At 54.0% G+C, this 21108-nt stretch overlaps 1 protein-coding gene across 1 annotated transcript in view; it reads right to left on the bottom strand.

The window, feature by feature from the left end:
- STK10 (serine/threonine kinase 10) overlaps positions 1 to 20896 on the bottom strand; it is a 41345-nt gene extending 20449 nt beyond the window's left edge. Inside the window, exons 1-2 of the mRNA XM_039559703.1 lie at positions 20647 to 20896; positions 10059 to 10223 (exon numbers count right to left, since the gene is read on the bottom strand). Of these exons, the coding sequence (XP_039415637.1) occupies positions 10059 to 10223; positions 20647 to 20802 (321 nt within the window). The 5' untranslated portion in view covers positions 20803 to 20896. The remainder of the gene's footprint in view (positions 1 to 10058; positions 10224 to 20646) is intronic.
- Between the last annotated feature and the right edge of the window lie 212 nt (positions 20897 to 21108).

Raw genomic sequence — 21108 nt, 5'->3', positions numbered from 1 at the left:
TTGCTGCTGTTGGCAGCAGTAATTTCCACCTGGGTGTTCTCCAAGCACGGCAAAGGAGCGGGTGTGTCACCAGGCACGCTCAGCAGCTGAGGATTCGGTCCTGCTCCCCGTGGAGCTGACGCTGCAGGGACAGCACAGCAGATCCCTGGGCTGAGCTGGGATGGAGGGGCAGGAGCGAGGAGCCAGATGTGCCCACGTGGGTGCCCCAGCAGGGCACAGCAGGGCTGTCCTGGCACCACCACCCACTTACAGCAAAAGCAGATGAAATACAGCAAAACCAGCAGCTCCCATGGTCCAGAGGGGCAGGAATCCTTCACATCCAGCAAAACCACAACCAAGGGAAAAGGGAAAGAGCCAGAGCGAGCTGGGGCCTTGGCTGCCTCTGGCTGTGCTGGTGCTGCAGACAGGGATGAGCTGCCTGGTGTGAGGGTGGCAGTGAGAGAGGCACAGAACAGTTACAGGAACTCCCAGCTACAGAACCTCCCTGCTCCACGTGCTGGCCTGGCATTCTCCAGGCTGCCTGGCCCTGCCCTCACCCTGCCTGTGGTCCATCTGCTGAGCCAGCACTGCTGTGAGCTGAATCCCACCCTTCCATCATGTCCAGGTGATGGACACTTCTTCCAAAGCTGCCTCATTTGGGAGGCAGCAGGTTGTGAGGGAACAAGGGTGAATTTTACACAGCTGCTTTTTAGCCAGCAGCCCCTGCTTTTCCACAGGGGGATTGCCCGAGGGGGAAGTCTAAATCCTCCTCCTGCTGCAGTGAAACTCGTGGCTGGGAGGCAAGAAGCCACCGAGGCAGCAGCACATGGCAGCATCACCTCGGTGCAAACCCACGGGGAGCGTCCCCCTGCCTGGGTTTCAACAGAGGAGTGCATTGAGCAACAGAGCAGCTGCAGAGCCCTTCCCCACCCTGCTGCCCTGTCATCAGTGCAGGGACAGGGCTGTCCCTCCCAGAGAACCCCTGGAAAACATTTGCCAAGCTCCCTGTGCTGCCAGTGATGAAGATGAAGGTTTTGGTCACGAAATCGGGTGCCTCCCTTCCTCTTCCAGGCACCAGCCTGGTGCCTTCCTCCTGTTCCTCTGTCCCTGCACAGCAAACACAGGCAGGACCCCTCACACCACTCCTGGCCATACAGGAGGAGCCCCACGTAGGTACAGCCCCCCAGTCCAAAATATTCTCTGGTTTTGGCACAGGGTTTCCCTTCAGTGCAATGAGCCCAGGACAGGACTGGGGTTCCTGGAGGCTCCTCAAAGCCCACACGGGATGGGAATACTGCCCTGGATCACAGGTGGTGCTGAGAAGCTGCAGGAAATGGTCCAGACCTGTCCATGAGCGACAGAGGAGTCACAGCAAGGCCAGTCCCTGCTCCCAGCACTGGGATAACAACCCAGGCCAGACAGGCTCCTTCCCCAGCCCCGCAGGAGCAGGGGGATGCTGAGAGCCCAGACAGTCTCCAGGGCTTTTGGTCTTGACTCAGAGGCAGAGCAGACTGAGCAAGCCCAGGAGAGCATCTTCCTGCAGCCCTCAGGCCTGGCTTGAGCAATGCAGGAACTTCCCAGCCCCGTTACCCACAGTGGCTGCTGAATTCCAGCTTTCCCACCCAGCTCCTCAGCATCAGTGGCACCCAGCAGCTTTCCTCGCTACTGCCAAGTCCCACAACACAGATGCTGTGGAAAAGAAAGGGCAGAGGCAGCAGCTGGCTCTGTTCTCAAACTCTGCACATCACCACGGCACTGAGAGGACTCTGACAAGTCAGGAGCACCAGGAGCCAATATCCACACAAATCCCATGGAGGGGATGATCCTGGCCCAGCAACACTGGCTGCAGCAAACACAGAGCACAGCACAAAACACAGGTGGTCATTTGTCCAAAAGCTGCCCAGATAAACGATGGACACAGACTTGAGGCCCCATCCTGAGGCCACTCTGAGCCAGAGGCCCAGTCCTACACACAGAGTGGCCACTGGGACACAGGCAGCAATCTCCTGTGTCCTCCAAGATTCCAGCACCTTCTCCACAGCCCAGCTACGGCCTGGATATGTGAACAGCTCATGTCCAGCCCCACGTATCTGTCAGGGATTTCACCTGCTCCCAACACTTCCAAACACCTGGGTCACTTGGCTCCATCTCCTGTTCCTCCAAGCCCATCACAGTTCCAGCAAAACCTCTGGACACATTTCTACTTCCCAGGACTGAGAAAGAGGCTTCAGCTTCGGAGTGACACAGACACCAGAGACAGAGCCATTCCTCACTCGTGGAAAGAGTGAGGCACAGGAACCACATTTAGTGAGGGTCAAGAGCCACATCCTTTATCTGTGTGACATCTGAACCCAGGGTTCTGGTGGTTAGCAGTGAAGCTACGCCGTCCTGGTGGCTGCAGGAGGAGGCAGGATAAGGAACACAGGATCAGAACTTCCAGGAGCAGATCAGAGTGGGATCAGACCTTCTGGGAGCCGCTCCCTCTCCCCTCACAGCACAGGGGTGTGCAGGACCACGGGGGGTGGATTTGGGGAGCACCACCTTGGCTTTTAAGGCCCATTTGGTCGGATCTCCTCCCTCCCTCCCGGCCAGGCTGTGCTGGAGCAGCTCTGGCTGAGCCTCCCTGTTATCTCCCCAGCCTTCCCCGCTCCGACTGAAGTCCAAGGATTCAGTTTACATTACGGAGCAGAGGGAGGAGGTGGATCACATTCCTACACCCACTTCACTTGGCACCTTCCCCACCAGCCTCCTGCCCAACGCTCTTCACCCCCCACACACCAAAGGGCTGGGAGAAAACGATGCCAAAGGGCTGGGAGAAAACGGGGAGCAGATTCCACCGGTGTTGCTCATAAACCACCAGATGGGCTCACCCAGAGCAAGGCTGAGCTGCTCCTGCTCTTTGCTGGGGCCTGAACACAGGGCAAGGCACAAAACCATTCCCAGCCTCATTCCTAGAGCCCCACGAGGCCAGAGCAGCACCAAGACAAAAGGGGATAACACCCAAGAGCTGCCAGGACCTGCAAAAGCCACCAGCTCCAGATGCAGCCGGCCCTCAGCACCCACTAGAGAGGGCACAAAACAATCCAGAAGCCACCAAAAGCCTCTTGGCTGGCCCAGAGCAGCACAAATGTCAAAAGCTGGCCTGACACGGCAAGTATGCTGTAGGTGGAAGCGAAATAATTCACTCTCTGTAAGAGAGGGCTCCGAGCTTGCCAATTTTCCCTCATGGACAAGGACACCATTCAGAGACTTTAAATATAATAAACCTTTTCTGCCCCCTTTTCTGGACAAAATAACCTACAGAGAAAAATATTTGAAATCAGAAATGAAAAAAGGCTGTCCCCCATAAGGGGTGGGGGGAAGATGGTGCAGGGCAGGAAACGAGGAACACAAAGTTTAGGGAGTTTCAGAGCAGGAAAACTTTGTGGAGAACAAAGTCAATACTCCTGGCGAAGTGCAGAGCTCCCTGCTGATCTTAAGGAAACTGGGGACGAGTTCTTCACATTTAAATCACTGCAAGATGACAAAATATTTCCTTGGACTGCCCCCCACAGTGGGCAGAAATATTCCCATGCCTACTGCAATTTTGGGAGAACAAATTAAAACTCCTTTGAGTTCAACCACAGCGGTTTTGATGTTGCAAAAAGCATCTTTTGCTGCTTGGAGGGCTGTGAGTGGGATCCCTTTTCTCACCAAGTTATCAGCATTTTGAGGCCACTGAGTTCACTTTGCTACGGGATGGGAAGCAAAACTCCAAGAATAATTTCAAACATAAATAGCAAAAAGGAAGAAGTTGCTGCTTCAGTGGGAAGATTCCCCAACCTCAAGTGCCCTGAGACTGTGTCAGCATCTAAAAGAGATGATGCATTTCAGAAGGGCAAAGCTCACTGGGTGAGCTGGAGTTTGACCCAGGACAAGTTTCCCGGTGTCTTTTATTAAGTCAGCAGTTCCAGCACAGCCCCAAAGCCTTGCCTGGCCACGGGGACAATTCAGTGAAGGGGTGGCAAAGGGCTTGAAAAGCTTTCCACTCCTGCCTGGCATCTCCCTAGAAACAACTATCGGTCCTAATCATCCCCAGATTCCCAGCACAAGGTGCCTGGATCCATCACACAAGCTGAGTGTTGCTGTTTAACAGTTTCAGCTTTGAAGTCAATGGATCACTCCAGGCCATGAGGTCTGCAAAAGGACATCCCTCCCTCCCTCCAAAGGACAACTTTCAGGCTATATCTGAAACAGAATAAAGTTTAAACCTGCAAGCTATCCCTCATTGCAGGGTTTAGGCTGAAGCTGGGTTTCAAGGCACTGTCTCCTATCCACAGGGAGTTCATAAATATTCCTTTATATGCAAACACTGCTCCTTAGCATTCCCTTGGAGATCCAGCCAAGTGGGAACGTGGCTTATTGCAATGCAGTCCTAAACAAAGTTTCCAAGTGCTTTGAAAACTGATTTGCCTATAAGGCTTCTTGTCTGCTCTGCTTTTCTTTTCACGAAACTCCGGCCTCCTGTTATAACCCTGGACTGGGATTCAGCACCCAGGACTTACTCCCAAGTGCCATTTACCCCCTGGGGAAACGTTAGGCAAATCCCTGTCTGTGCCTCCACTCTCAGAGCCAGGATAATGACACCAGGTCTTTTATAAAGCATTCCAGGGTGTTCAGATGACAAGGCTGTGCAATCACAAGGAATTATTATGGCTTCAATAACCTCTTCATGCAGTGTTATCCTGTGCAAAAGGTTGCAGACAAAGGCTTCTGTTCTGCTTTGGGTTGTCATGTTGGTACCTGCAGGAGCACTCTTGAACTCGGCTGGGCTGTGGCAATTCTCCTGATACATAAATCAATTTGGGGAGTTGCTAAAAATCATCCGGTTTCCATCTGTTTTAAGGGAAAACCCCCCAGTTTTACCCAGAATAGGATTTAGAGTGACTTGCCAGGGGGCTGAGTGCTAAAGCTCACGTTCACAGCACGGAGTGCACTCGTGGAAGCTGCTGCCCAGATTTCCAGCTGAAGATGATTTAGCCCTCCAGGTCTTTGGGAATGGCCAGGCAGAGAGAAGGGAAGGAGGATGTCACCCAAATCTCTGATCCACAGCATCCCAGCTGGCAAAGACACAGTCCCAAAGCTGGAGCAGAAGTGACCACCAACTTCAATTGCGCTACTCTGAACAGCAAATTGCTGACCCTGAAAATGCAGGAAAGTGCCAAAAAACCACTGGGCTCCATCACTTTTTCCACTTTGCAGCTCTGGCCAAGATGAGGAGCTGCCCCTCAGGACAGGGAGAGGACACTGTGATATCCCTGCCTCTCTCCCAGCTCCAAGCAATGCCATGTTCCGATGTGTGCTGATATCTGCCCACACCTGCTCCTCTCCTACCCACCCTGCTGAAGTTCCTGGGGGTGTTTTGCCGTTCTGCCCAAATTCTGGACTGGTAGGAATTTGGAAACCGGTCCAGCAAACCCCACCCCCACACTGGTTTTCCCAGTGGGGCTGATCCTGCGGCAGCTCCCGAGTGCCGGAGCCCTGCGTGTCCCAGGGAACAGCCAGAGCTGGGAGGGATTGGGATTTATGTTCCTGCAGCTGGGGCAAGGAGGAAGGGAAAGGACTGCTGTTCCTCTAGGACGCTGGTGAGCTGTTTAAGAAAGTTTGGGATCACTTTGTTTTCCTGGGTTTTCCCTCGGCTTCGGCTGCAAACAACAAAGTTCAAGAACTTCTGGGGGAAGTTTGGGACAAAGCTCCAGGAGCAGGAGGCCAAGTAGGAAGGGCTGCAGCTCTGCTGCCTGCCAAGTGGAGTTTTTAAGGGACACAAAGAGCCATGGGATTCCTCAGGGACAGAGGGCTGAGCCCTGCTCGGGTCCAGCACTCACACAAACGGCTCCCCACAGGCATCCAGCCAAGCTCAGGCTGCTCACCCTGCAAGACATCCCTGCAAGCTGTGCTAACCTCCCTTTGCTAAGGAAAGCTGCGGGGAACCTGATCCTGCTATCTGCTCTTCTGTTTGTTTTAAAGAAAAGGCATCGCCAACCCCCGAGCACGGAACGCTGCAGATGCTTTACATAGCCCAGCAGTCGAGTGCATGGGATAATGAGCGCTGCTTTATGCTACAGGATTTTCAAGAATGCCCAAATCTCCAGTCAGCATCCATATCAAAGGGGGAGCAATCCCAAAAGTCCCCGGCTGAACAGGTCAGGGCCTGCCCACAGAAAATGCAAAGGGCTTTTTTTAAGGCGAGTACAAAGAGCAGCACAGAGCCGGTGTCTCTGTGCCAGCTGGAGGAGTTTGTACCCACACAGAGGAAACCCTAAGCTGATTAAATGAACCATTCCCCGAACGGCCCAGCCAGGCAGGGTTACCTGCACGGTACAGCAATCCCTGCTTTGATCTCCAGGAAACGGCTGTTTATTCAAAAACCCGTTTGCCATGGCAACCGTGGGGCAGAGAAAAGGAGGGAGGGGGAGAGAATTCCCCAGGGCTTCCCTGGAAAAGTTGTCCCATCACCAGCAAAGTGGTTCAGCACTGGGGCCAAATGATGTTTTAATTAATTTCCAGAGAATCCTGCAGACTCAGTGCTGGAGCATCTCGACAGGTTCCTGGGTTTCCTGCCCTGCTGCCATCCTGTTGGGATGTCTGGACACAGCCACCATCCCCCGGGAACAGAGGTTTCCTGCAGGAAAGTTCAAGTTCTTCCCAGCAAACAAAACTCTCCTCCCCGCTCATCTTATCACTGCTCTGGCTGCGGGAGGAGACGCTCGGAAACAGCAGAGGGATTCAGCAGCAGCAGATCAAAAGTTCCTCCCTTCCTCTGAGGTCTCAGTCTTTTTTTGTTGTTGTTGTTTTGGAAGGGGAAAAAAAAAAAAACCAACCCCAAACACATAGCCCTCGAGAGGGACACAAAACACAAGAGCTGTTGTTTTTCTTTCCCACGTTGTAATAATTATCAGTGAAAAATCTGTTCAAAGCAAGCAAAGGCCATCTCAGTCCCGTTCCTCAGCCACACATAGCTTTAAAAAGTCCATTTTTAAAGCTGTGTTATATTGGGTGAGGGGGATTTGCTTCTGTGCTTCCAAGTCCTGCATCACACTGCAGGAAAAGAGACTTTGAAATGTGTCCCAGCCACGAGGACTCAAACCAAACTCTTTTTTTAAAAAAGTAGGAGATTCTCAGCTTTCATTTGGTGCCCCCATTTCCAGCAGCCGGGATTTATGCAAAAGAACATGAAATGCCACGGGGCTTGTAATAAAAATAAAATAAAATCCTGAAAGCTCCCACCAGGGCAGTTTTGCAGCTTCCCTGGGCTGTTTGCAAGCAGCACAAGACTTCTTGGCCTCTGCCACGAGCAAAGAAAAGGAGATGGAGGGGGATGGAATGAGATAGGAGCTGCTGGCAGGGCACAGCCTCTCTGCAGAGGATTTATTTGCCAAGAAAGTTCACGCTGGATGCTGTTACCCCACCAGTTTTATTCCTGGGGACTCACTGGGGGTCTCCAAACCCTTGCTCACAGTGGGCTTTGCTCCATCCCACACAAGAGCTGGGGTTTTCCTCCTTTTATACCTGATGCCAATCAGGTATAAAACCCAGAGGGATTCTCTGGTTTGTGCTTTCCTTTCAGTGCTGTGGATTTCCGAGCAGCTGCTGGAGGACGAGTCGCTTCCCCTTGCACAGAAAGGGCTTTTGCTCCATAAATATTTCATGTCCCCTCCCGGCTGCTGGAGCACAGAGCCTGGCAGAGGAGCCACGGGGACCTGACCCAGCTCAGGGGGATGAGGAGGCTTCTGCAGCAGCCACCACAAAGGCGAGGTTTCCTCCCACATTTTCCTTGTTAATTCAAGGAAAGAGCAGCCAGACTGATTTAGGAAAAGCCCCTTCGGGCCGAGCCTGCTTGTGGCACTGAGCTGTGAATTATTCAAGAGCCATCCAGGGGGCTGGGCACATCTGGACCTGCTCACTTGGAATATTCTCTTTCCACGCTGGGCTGTGAGGAGCAAGGAAGCCACAGTGGGCTCCTGACCAGACGGGCACCCCCAGAAGTTTTAGCCAGAGCCACTCAGAGGCAAGAGCACAGCAGAAGCCAGGCATCCAGCATGCAAATGATCCAGGAAAATGCTGGTTCAAACAACTGCACAGACGGAACCAGGGATGGGATATGGGCAGAACAATAAGAGCTGGTGTTTATATTTGGATGCAAATTCTCCCCAGCAGCACTGGTCACCAAGAAAAGGAAGCTTTTGACTCTAGGGAAAACCTGGTAGGGACCAAAAGCCTTGCAGAAGTAAACCAGCCTGGCTTAGTGACTCCCCTCCAAGCCAGGAAAACACTGGAGCATTAACAAAACCAGCCTGAGCAATGAAATGCAAATGCTACTCCAATCATTAAATAAAGAGAAGGATCCTGCTCCCAGAACAATGGCCGGGGCTGTAACGTGGATTTGAGAGACTCCCAGCTCCTGGCCTCGTGGGAGAGCTCAGACAGGAGGCTCTTGTTGCAGTGGTTCCAGAGAGGCTGTTTAATTTTAGTAGGTCGGCGAGCACTTGACATCACAAAGCAGTCCCTGGACAAAGCAGAGCCAAGGAACTCTGCAATCCGTCTTCCCTCCAGGAAGGAAGGCAAAGCTTCCTACGGCAGGGAGGAGGTGGAAGAGGGAAGGGGGGGGGCTGACATTTGAGAGAAGGAACAAGGCCCACGTGGAGGATGCAGGAGAGCAGGGAGGTAAAACCAGGCAGATGAAGCAGCCTCACCTCTCACCCCGGCTCAGGGTGCGTTTGCCTTTTTACTTTAGGCCAGATAAATCCTGGCTGCAGTTGCAATCCATCCAAATCCCGAGTCCCCTCCTAGGAGGGATGTTTGTCCTTCCCTTCCTTAGCAGGGTACGTATTTACTTTGTTCTTGAACGTAGAATCCATCCAAAATACCAACTGGACAACTCAGCTCCCCCAAGAGCAGAAAACAGAGCAGAAACTCTCCAGCCCTCCAAGCTGGGTGTCCCAGAGAACTTGGGGGCTTTATCCACGGATTTTTAAATAAGAAGACACGTGCTGACGTTGCAAAAGGTGCTGCTGAATCAGCCCAATGAAACATCCCTCTCCTGCACTGCTCAGCCCAGGAATGAACCAGACAGGGATTGTGTTACCCCCCTCAGCTCTCGGCACCACAGGCAGGGATCGGCGGCTCCAACAGCTCAGCTCACACAAGTGCAAGTCCCCAAAGCTGAGATCTCTTCTTTAACTCTATTAAATTTACTCAGGGAGGCCACAAAGGCATCTGAGACATTAAAAACAGGAAGGAAGGAGTACCACAGCTGCTGAACGCAGCCTTTGCCACTCTCCTGACTTCCTGCAGTTGAAGGAGGAGCAGATGAATTGGCCGAGGAGACGGGTTTGGAAATCCTCCTGTTCACCTGATTTCCACAATCCTGACACAGGCACAGAGTTGAGTATCCAAGGGCTCATTCCCTCAGCCTCTCCATCCCCTGCACAGCACAGCAAGGTGCCTTTCACACTCAGCTTCCTCTGCTGCCAGGCACTCCGAGAAAACAGCAGGCAGGGAAATAAAAAATAATAAATAAACCTGCCGGGCTAGGGGAGGGAGATGCAGGAACCTGCTGTTCCAGCCCTTGCACCAACCCACTCGATTGCATTTTATGTCCCTGCACCTCCACAGCCACGGGAAATGGAGCTCTTGCTATCAGGTGCCTCTGCATTACAAGTGCTGAGCCAGAAACTAGCCCCAAATCCAAAAAATCCATTGGAAGAGTTACCCTTCCAGCTGATGTTGTAAAAGGGGGGATTTAAAGGAGAGAGGAACTTACTGGTGATGCTTTTTCTACCTTTACAAACCCTAAATGGTGGAAAAAACACAATTTCAGCTTCCCTGTGAAGATCCCTTGGCCTTCCCTTGGGTATTTACGAGCAGCTTTAGTTAGAGGAGAGTTTGGTCATAAAGACAGCAGGGAAAACCCAGGCCCTGATCCCACAGTGACTCATTGCTGATCTTCAAGCAGCTCCAGAGGTTTTGCTCACCATGATCAGCCCCTTTCTGTGAGCAGAGTGAGGATGTCACAGGTCCCTCCTGGGGACAGCCCTTACCCAGAGTTTGCCGTCCCAGTAGAAGGCTCCGAGCAGTTTGACGATGTGGGGGTGGTCACAGGTGGCCAGGATCTCGATCTCCACCATGTAATCCTCCAGCTCATCCTCGCTCTTGGTCTCGATGACCTTGGCAGCTGCCAAAGCACCCGTTTCCTTGTTCTTGGCCTGCAAGACAAAACCAGGGTGAGTCCAGGGAAAGTGAGGAGAGGCTGGAGCACAAAATTCCTGCTGCTCCAATTCCTGCCAGGGTCCACTGGCCCCAGCAATAAAACCAGGAGGGAAACTTGCAGAGGCATTTCAGCTTCCTAAAGCTGCCCACAGCTTCGCAGAGTGGCTGGATGCTCCTTCCTTCCTCCAGGCTCCAAAGCCCACACCACTTCCCATCACAGGGACATGGAAACTTTTAGGAAAGAAGATGGATCCTGTTGTTTGTAGCATGGAGAAAAAAAAAAGGAAGCAAGGAAACCTCAAAATGTAGAATTTTTCTGATGATACCACAGGTGAATTACTAGAAATCCTAAACATGCAAATAAGACAACCGAGACCTATCTGAGGGTGGAGCCGGGGTGGGGGTCGGGCTCTGCTGGCAGGGAACAGGGACAGGAGGAGAGGGAACGGCCTCAGGCTGGGCCAGGGCAGGCTCAGGGTGGACAGCAGCAGGAATTTCCCCATGGAAAGGGAGCTCAGGCCTTGGCAGGGGCTGCCCAGGGAGGTTTGGAGTGCCCATCCCTGGAGGTGCCCAAGGAAGGGCTGGAGGTGGCACTCAGTGCTCTGGGCTGGCGACAAGGTGGGGATGGGGCACAGATGGGAGTCGATGATGTTGAAAGTCTTTTCCAAACTCAAGGATTCTGTGACTTTGTAAAATCCACAGTCCAGCTGCACCAGGAGATGTGTCACACGTGGGAGAGGGGTGAGACAGGAGCTGCTGACTCAGGAGCATCCCGACATTCCCAGAAGTTCATTGAGTCAGCAGATGACGGCACAGGATTCCCTCCAGCTCACCCCCTGCTCCCCACTGACACAATTCCAGCTCCTCCCCCATTTTCCTTCCATCACACCCAGGCTGCCTCTCCTGCAGGGAAACAAATCCATCTGTGGATGGAATCCCTGGAGGAGCCAGCCAAGCTCTGCTTGTGACCTTTCTTCCCGCTCTCCAGTTTACATCTCCGTGTTTGGAAAACCTGCGGGGGAGCTTTCAGGAGGATTAATTCCTGCTGCAAACACCACAAGCCCCCCTGAAGAGCTTCACACAGCTTGGGTGACACTATAACCGTGTGCCAAGGGACAGGCTGGCGAGGGGAGGAAGGAATACTGGGAAAACAGAGTGAGGAAAATGAGGGATTCCTGAGTCTCTGCTGTGTTTTGAAGTCTTGCTGCATTCCAGGAGCTGGCAGGGACAGCTGTGTCCTTACCACAGGGGACAAATCCATTTCCATCTGGGCTCGCTGCCCAAACGCAGGACAGCAGCTCCCGCTGGTTTCAGGAGAAATTAGGGGGTTTCTGTAGCTCAGCTTGGTTGGGTTGTCACCAAGAGAGCAGGGCAGAGGGAGATGTGGAAGGAGCTCAGGGAGAAGCACAGCCCTTCCAACGGGAGCCAGAAGTGCCCCACTGTGTTTGCTCTGCACTTACGGGGCTGCGAGAGCTCCAGGGAGGGGAAGTAAATATTGTGAGAAGAGGTGGGGCTTCCCTTGGAGCTTTGCTTCCCACCGGTGGGGGCCCTGCCAGCTCAGCCCCTGCAGGATGCTGGGGCCCAGCAGGCACCTGGAAAAATCCAGGAGCAGAGCACGGAGCTGGGCTGGGGGTGAGGGTTTGCAAACCCTGCAAATTGTGGTGGGGGAGTGACCACAGCCCAGCCTGGCCTCGTTCACTGGTATTCCTACATCCCATGGGTGACCAGTCCCTGCCCAGCTGGGAGCCCACCTGCACCTGCCTGGTGCTCAGCTTTAAAGGTGACCAGAACAGAGTGACCTCTGCATTTCTCCACCACGCTGAGCCGTCCTGAACAAGTGTTCACCCTCCCTTCCCCACTTCCTGCTCCCTGAGCTCCAGAGGGGGAGCAGCACTTCACCATCCCATGTCCCACGTGCCCCCAGCTGGCACAGGGAGGTCACAGCTTGGGCACCCCAGCAGGAGTGAGAGCAGCATCTCCAAGGGGGAATCAGCTCAGGTCATCACCAACTCCTGATGCAACAACACTTCAGAGCCAGCGAGCTCCCGTGGGCAGGGGTGGCACAGGCATGGTGTGGGCATGAGCCTGTGATAATGTCACTGCTGCAACCAAGGGCACTTCCCAGGAGGGACCAAATTGACCCTCAGGATGGCAGAACAAGCTGGAGTAGGAAGGAGACCTGAGATCACGGGGCAAGCAGGAGATTTTGGAAAATTATCTCCCCTGTAGCGTGGAGAAGACACTGGTTACCCCACACAGCAGCTTTGGGAGGACCAACACTGGTACAGGCTGGACAGTTCATCCCTTCCTGAGGTGCCCACGGCCCCTCTGAGCCCAAATTCCAGCTGTCCTGTTCCCACCACACGACAGAGGGAGATGCACGGTGCCTGGCACGGGCACTCCTGAACTGAGCTCAGCAAGTCACGTTTGTCATCGCCAAAGGTTTGGAATTCCAAGGATCTTCTGCCCAGTTCTCCCTTTTTCTTCATCTGCTCATCCCCCAGCCCTGACACCAGGCCACAGCCACACCCCAGCAGCCTCCCAGACTGTGAGATCCCAAGAAACTGTTCGATGCCAGTTCCTCCTCCACTCCTGGACATTTCAACCCCATGGATAACTGGTCCTTGGGGTGCTAATTAGCCCCCCAAAAAATTAGAGCAGACAGCTGCCAGCATGGTGCCCAGGAGGTGCTGCTGAACTACAGGGGGGTTCATTTCAGTCACTTAAACCCCAAAAACCCCTCATGGCCACCACCAGCCCCTGGGCGAGTCAACGGTGACAGGTCCGTGCAGGAATGGGGCTGGAACGTGCATTCCACAAATGTCACATAAAAGTTACTCAGTAAACCACTTCCAGAGGGTCCTGCCAGGAGCCAAGCAGGAAACAATGCAAAGGATCTTCCTGGAGAACTCTGGAGCAAACTGGGTGCTGGCCTTGCCACTGCTGAACACACCGGGAATACCAGGAAATAGGGGATGAGTAGGATTGCTCCTAGAAGGCAGAGAGGGAAACCACTGCTGGGTTTATGGATTTGAGGGGTGAGAGGTGCCTGCTCAGGTGACAGAAGTGGCTGTTTGGCCTTTGCCTGTGACTCACCCCGCAGCTATTGTGAAATCCAGAGTGTGACAAACACAGGAACTATTTTAAGCCCTGAAAGAACACATTACCGGAAGGCTGGATGGTTCAGGACGGCCAGTTTCTAGGTGAGGCAGAGGAAAGCCCTGCGTGAACTCTCACTGCCACAAAAAGGGGAACTGAGAGCTCCCCCATTGCTTCACCTCCGCTCCTTTGCACCCGGTATCTTCCCAAGCCACGGGATCATCCCTTACAGGCTATCGTGCCACCATATTTTTGGCGTGAGCTCTTCTTCCCCTCCTTGCCAGCCTTGTCCTCATGCCAGGAGAGCTGATGCTTCAGATATCACCCACTTAAAGCCCCAGGAGCAAAGAGCCTGGAGGTCGCAGTGATGCTGCATTTGGGGGGTGACAGCTGGGCCTGTCCCACCCCAGTGCGCTCCTGCTCTGTGTCTCTGTGTGCAACTGCTCCCTCACACACTTCTCGGGGATTATGTAACAATTAATTGCCTCCTGATGAACCTGGCCCCAGTTCCTTGCACCAGTAAACAAACACAGATAGCCAGGCTTGAGTCAGTGCTCGAGGTGGTGTCAAATAATCAATCAATGGGAGCTGGAATGAAGGCACCTCCCCGATGGGGACAGGCGGAGAAAGTTGTTCAGCCTGGAGAAGGGAAGGTTGCCTCCTCCAGTGTCTGAAGGGGCTACAGGGAAGCCAGAGAGGGACTTTTCACAAGGAACTGGAGTGCCAGGACAAGAGGGAATGAGTGTACACAGACAGAGCAGGGTTTGATGGGATATTGGGAAGGAATTCCTCCCTGGGAGGGTGGGCAGGCCCTGGCACAGGGTGCCCAGAGCAGCTGTGGCTGCCCCTGGATCCCTGGAAATGCCCAAGGCCAGGTTGGACGGGGCTTGGAGCAGCCTGGGACAGTGGAAGGTGTCCCTGCCCATGGCAGGGCTGGCACTGGGTGACCTTTAAGGTCCCTTCCATCCCAAACCATTCCATGACTCCCAAGCCTAACAAGCCCCCAAGAGCCACTTCAGTTAGTCTCAATAAATGAGGCCTCTTTGGGGTTTGTTGAAATGCTGGATTCAGGCCCTGGTGCCACCAAACAGAGCAGCTGGTGACAATTTGGATGGGGGCAGCAGCACAGCCCTGGTCCCTCAGCCCCCACGTCGGGCAGCACCAGCACTGCTGCTCTGGCAGCTGTGGCAACACTTCAGCAAGGGAAGGGGAAGTGGCTTCTGAAACACCCAAAAACCGTTAAAAAAAAAAAAAAAAAAAAAAAAGAGAAAACAGAACTGCCTTCCTTTGGTTTTACAAGCAAAGGGCAGGGAAAGCAGCCCCACCAGAGAGCTCAGCTACAGCCACGGCCTCGTTTTCTGGGTAGGCCTGCCAAACACAAGTGTGACCAAAGCACAGCACAAACACCTCTTCTGGCCTTAAAAGCTCAGCAGTGGCCCAGGAAAGGGGGGGCAGAGATAAGAAGCCCACAGAGCAGCACAGCACGTGATGGTTCAGACCTTGCACCCAACCAGCCGCAGAAACAGGCGCAGCAAGAGGGTTTGGGGCTGTTTTGCTGTGTTTTAACCACCCACAGACACCAGGCAGACCTCGTGGGCCTGGGCTGGGAGAGACGTGCAAATAAACAGGCAAGGTTTGAGGAGAGGGAAGTTCCACACTGACCCAGCATCTTCAGCCTCCAACTTGAACATCCTTCAGATCCCCGTCCCTGAAAGAGCACGGTGCTCCAAGTGATCATTCCTGGCCTGGTCTTCATTCAGCCAGTGCCACAACATTGAGAAAATAAAAAAAAATAGAGGGGGAAAAGCCTTTCAGGCAGGTCTGAGTTTCCTAGCAACTTCCTGCAACAAATTTGGTCCACGGAGGGCTGTGGGAGCAGGGGCTGAATGGCTGCAACACCCAAGAGCCAGGGAATGGGTTTAGGCTGGCAGTGGCAGGGCTGGCTGGCTGGCAGCCCTCTCATACTGGGCTGAAAAGCAGAATAAAGAACTCAGCCCTTCCCTGTCTCCAGAGCCCAGGGCTGCCAGGGTGGCCCAGCACTGCTGGCACTTCCCATGGCAGGAGGAATATGGGGCAGGAGCAGCACAACGATGCCAGCAGCTCCGAGTGCTGAGGAGAACCAACACCAGCTGGCTCTGCTGGGCACAGCTCCCTTCTCTGCCTCTCCCACCTCCCCAGAGTTTGGTTGAGCAAATAAGGAGAGGAGCCCCGAGAATACGAGCACATGGAGGTGAGAAAGGTCGGGAAGGTTTCCATGTGCTGGCTGGGAAGAGCAGATGTTTGGGAGGCGGCACTGAGGTGCTTTTCCCCAGCCAGGAGGCAGAAGTCAGGGGATGCAGCTCCAGCAGGAATGGTGCCATGGCTCTGCCCTGTGCCAGGGACACGCTGCCCCTTCCAGCCCCAATCCCGGGGGTGGCACTTCCAGACACTACTCTTGAAGGGAGTTGCGCTCTCCCTTTGCCATGGGAGCAAAGTGTGCCTTTGCTCCTCTTGCTGAATCCCTGCTCCCGCTGGATTCAGGCTGTGCCAGTGGATGGGGGGACAGCAGAGCCACCCCCCATAGCCCGTGGGGACCCCCAGCCACAGGGGGCTTCACCCGAGACTCACAAGGAGAACCCCACATTTACAGACAGCAGCACCCCATGGACGAGAAGAAGAACCTGTTCTCCGAGGAAGCTGGACTCTCAAGAGACAAAACATTTAAAAATCACGAGATGGGCTAGGCAGGGTTTTTCTGAGCAGCAACAATCGCCACGTGCTCGAGGGTGAGAGGCTCATCTGAGCTGTCTCTTGCACGCAGCTGCCCACAGCTCCCACTGGCAGCAGCGCTGCCAAGATCTGGGCTGTGCCACTGAAGTCATTGTCCAAATATTTAGGCCATGGAGAGCTATCCCCGTCCCCTGTCACACCGAGACGGCCGCAGAGCACAGGGCTGCGGCAGGGATGGGGCATCCCACGGCTCCACGAGTTGAAAGTGAGCATCAAGTTTAAAGTTCAGCCAGGTTTAACATTGTTAAACCTTCCCATTCCTCTTTCCCAAGCGAAAAGGAAAACCTTTTTTAAGGAAAATTTAATTTTAAGGAAAGCCTTCAGCTGTTCTAAAGGACAAGACCACGATTCGATCCTACATTTTTTGCGGCCAATCAGCTCAAACTTCCCCTGCTTTTGTTTTCCTTCTCTTTTCTTTTTCTAAGTTAACTCGGCAGATTAACATCTCTCCGTGACACCCTTTCCAGGAATTACAGGTTAAATCGTAGAATCACAGAATGATTTGAGCTGGAAGGGACCTTAAAGCTCATTTTGTTGCTATGGGTAGGGACGCCTTCCATTATCCCAGGCTGCTCCAAGCCCCGTCCAACCTGGCCTTGGACACTTCCAGGGATCCAGGGGCAGCCACAGCTTCTCCAGGCACCCTGTGCCAGGGCCTCCCCACCCTCACAGGCTGGAATTTTTTCCTAATATCCCATCTAAACCTGCTCCCTCATGGATCAAACCAAGAGCTGAGCCTGAATCACCTGAGCCAACCTGAGCAAACCCGGATGGTGCAGGCTGGGATGATGAGCAGAGAGGTGTGCCAGTGACAGGGACACCCTCGAGTGACAGGGACACCCTGGTGCCCACAAACGGCCCTGCTGCTGCTGCGAGGCAGCTGCACAACATCCAACAATCAGCCTTTTATTACCCCGGTTTCAAAGCCGCGTTTCTAGTCCGCAGCATGTACAGCACCGATAGCAGCACGACACATCAGATAACCCAAATTCGCCTTTTTAAGCTCGTCTTGGAGAAGAAAGGAGAACAAGGGCACAAAAGACGCGCTGGTGACTCGCCGTGGCCCCGGGGCTCGGCGGGATGGAGCTGTTTGAAGGCGATTTGAAGGGAATAAAGTGAATAAAGTGAATAACCCCCTTTCCCAGCGTGCGGGGGCTGTGGGCAGCCTGTCCCCACCCTGCCGCCTTATCGGGCAGCCAATGTCCCCATCAGCGGGCGCTGGGGAGGGCAGATAGCGCTGCACAAGAGGCAGGGGAGCGGCACAACAATCCCCCCACGAGAAAGGCAGCGAGGCCCTGGCCGTCCTCCAGGAGCCAGAGGAGCCCCTGCCAACGTGGGAGCTCTCCACGCCCGCAAGAGTCCTCGGGCATCCCTTGCTGCTGGCACTAATGCGAGGGTGAAGCAGTAAAGCCCCGGTTCTGCAGGGCGGGGAGGTGATGCTGCGGCTCCAAGCAGCCAGCACTGCTGGTTTCACCCTGAGCATCTGCCCTGAGAGCAGCACAGCAGCTCAGGGGCAGCCTCTGCCACGCGTCCCTCCCAAATGATGCAGCTCTGGAGCGCCAGCACAGATCCTCTGAGCTTATGAACGGCATCTTAGGTGTTTTCCCAGGAAAATAGCTGTGCTTTTCTTTCACGGCAGCTCGGGAAGGGTCTGCGCTAGGAAGTTTTCCAGGCCTTCCCAGGCTGGCACCCGCTGACCACAGCTCCCGACTGCTGGATTGGAGATCATCCATTTAATGAGCTTTGGGTGAGGTGGTGACAAAGCTCGGTCACCTGGGGGCTGCCACCACATCCTCACTGCACCTCCGGCCTCGCCAACGCCACGGCATTCATAGAACGAGAGCTGGGCAGAAGCAGCTCCTCCCCACCCCCTCCTACTTTTCAGCTTCATTACCCTCTGCCCAACTGGTTCCTCGTGCAGCCAGATCCTCTTTTGCTGCAACGAGACTTTCTGTAAAAGCAGGGAAATCCCAGTCGTTTCTGCTGGCCGCAGGTTTCTTTAGCTCTGCTGTGTACGATCCAGACTCCACCATAAATTTCATTTTTTAAATTAATATGTATTTAAATGAAGACTGTCCTACTTTCAGAAAGCCAGTTCAGCTTTGCTCAGCTGAGTGCACGGGAGCCCAGGACACAGCTCCAGACGGGATTTCACAGGGCAGGAACACCCCAAACACCCGAGGCCTCCTTCTTCCTGCTCACACCCGGCCTCAGAAAAGCAAATCCTACTAAACCCAGCCCATTTTTCCACCTCTCCACACCTAAATTCCTCCCAGAAATTTGTCCAGGGTGCAAAGCCCTGCTGAGGGCTGCCAGACCTTTCCAAGGGAACACAACATATGGCACACGGGGCAGGATGCAGGCACAGGATTCCGTCACCTCCCCACGCTTCCGGGTGTGGAAAAGGGGCGGAAAACAGGCAGGAACTTCACTCAAACATCCTGAAAAGCTCAGGGCCCTGCAAACACTCAGCCTTGCTCCCAGCAATGCCTTCAGTGAGAAGATCAAATGGACTTTAAAGTGATTACAAGAGAATGATTCAAATTGTTCACTGCATTTTGGGCAGCTCCGGTCTCCTGGAGCATGGTGGGTTATTCTGCAGGTTTTTAGTGGGTTACTCTGCAGGTTTTTAGTGGGTTACTCTGCAGGTTTTTGGCAGCTGAGCAGCACAAGAGAGCAAACCTCTTCTTCCACACCCCATCTTGCACTCATCCCCACTTAGGGTAGTGCTCCAGATATAAAAAAAAACCAAAGGAAGGCAACAAAAAAAACCCCGTAGATGAAGGGAAATTGTGCCTCTGGTTATTACCTAAAATAAGGATTTATAGCACAGGGCGCCCAAATAATTTGGGATTCGTCAATGAACAAACAAACTCTTGCATGAGAATTCAAAACCCGCCCATGTCCATTTGCCAGCCGGAATGGAGAACAGGTGGAGAAGAGATCAAAGCAATGGAAGTGAAATGTCGCTAAATACAATAAAATAACCCTTTGATTTCTGGCACAAGGTTAAACCTCACCCTGCTCAGCAGGGTTAAAACTCCACAGAAGCAAAAATTTGCCTGAATATTCAAGTTCCAGAAGGAGTGAACTTCTGGTTGTAGATGTGTGGTCTCCACTGGGACATTTTTATGCTCATGTGGGTGAAAATGGGGATGAAAGGAGCTGAAGATGAGATGTTACTGCCTGGCAGGCAGACACCCTCATCCTACAGTAAATTAAGTTTCTCTGACAATGTTTTTCTTGGTGTGAGGCTGGGGTTAATAACTGAGGCATTCAGATATGACAACAGACTAAAAACCAAACCAGCCATCTCTAAATTAGCTTTATTCTCTAAGTCACCTACTTTGGATACATTATACATGTTTAAAATAGGAAGCATTTAAATAATTATTTAAGTTTTCCTTTCTCTCAGAGGCCAATTAAGTTATTTAACAGTGTTTACCTGGTTCCTGTCACCGCCTGAGAAACCTGAGCAAATAAAAGCAAGGAATCATCCAGGAGTGAGTGTTGCTACACACAAATGGGTTTCCAACACACCTCACAGAGCAGACTGGCAACAGGACTTCTACTGGTGCTGCTTTCAAAAGGATAAAGGGAAAAGGGATTTAAACACGATTTTTAGGACTTGTGTTTTATTAGAAGACAGGATCCTTCACTAAACACTTCCACTCAGTGGGCGTTTAGCACTCACTTTTTTAGAGAGTTTCTGTCAAATGACGTGGTAGACACAAGAAATAAACACCAAATCCCTCAGTCCTGACCTGCAGCCACCTGCCTCCCTTCCTGGCCTATTTATTTCTCCGTTTTTCAAAGGCAATACCTTCTCAAATGATCTAACGAGGCCATCAAACCCCAGCTGCCCATGAGACAATTCCCACCCCCATTCCAAACCGCGCCTGTCACACAGGTGTGCCCTGGGGAGCCTTCGGATCCCCAGCCCGCTCCTGCACCCCAAACCCCCCGGCTCAACCCCTGCACGGGAGAGGGGACATTTCAGAGCCGGGGACAGCAAGAACGCCGCTGCTTCGGAGTGCAAAGTCCAGGGAAGCTTTGGTCTTTGAAACCCCCATCCCTAAACCCCGAGGTTAAACATTCATGGCCCTGGACACGGCTCCTCTTCGCCCTCCAAGTTTCCTGCCGGCGACGACCGCGGGGATACGAATCCCATGCCACCCCCGGAGGCTCAAAAAACTTGGGAGACAGCCCTGGAAGTGTCGACTTCCAAGAAACCTCCCTCCATTCATTGCACCGGCGGGCTTGGCAAGGAGCGCCTGGGTCTCCTCACAAAAGCATCGCTCTGAAAACGGGCGATTCAGGGCGATAAAAACAATTTTTAAAAGGCAAGAAAGAAAAAAAGAAGAAAGCTTTTCTCGCTCCTTTCCCCTTCCCGGAGCGCTGCGTTCCCAAGCCCAGCTCAGCCGCTGTGCCCGCCCGGCTCCTCCCGGCTAACGGGATGCGGGACCGGCCCCGGTGTGTCCGGGGAGCGGAGCCGCTCCGAGCCCGGGCCGCGGGACCGCGGCTGCTCCCGGAGCCCCTCCGAGCACCCACCTTGTAGACTTTGCCGAAGGCTCCATCGCCCAGCTCGCCCACCACCTCCCACACCTCGCCGGGGTCCAGGTCGCGGCGGACGTGCTCGTATTCCTTGGAGCGGCGCTTCTCGAAGGCGGAGAGGCGCAGGATGCGGCGGAAATTGGCGAAAGCCATCCCGGAGTGCGGCCCCGGGAGCTGCGGAGCCGCCGCCCGCTCCGGCCCCGGGAGGACGGAGCCGCTGCGCGCCCGGGGAGCGGCGAGGCGGGACCGGGGCCGGGGCCGCCTCCAGCCGCGCACATGGAGCCCGAGCCGGAGCCGCTCCACCTGCTGGGCTGGGCTGGGCTGCTCGCCACTGAGCCATTGGCCGCCCGAGCCCTCCGCCCGCCCGGCCGGCACCGCCCCGCACGGCTCGGCACGGCCCGGGCAGGGCACAGACACGGCACAGACACGGCACGGCACGGCCCGGACATGGCACAGACA

This window comes from Corvus cornix, chromosome 13 (assembly GCF_000738735.6).
Source record: "Corvus cornix cornix isolate S_Up_H32 chromosome 13, ASM73873v5, whole genome shotgun sequence".
NCBI classification, from domain to species: domain Eukaryota; kingdom Metazoa; phylum Chordata; class Aves; order Passeriformes; family Corvidae; genus Corvus; species Corvus cornix.
This window is presented reverse-complemented; position numbering and strand designations above follow the sequence as displayed.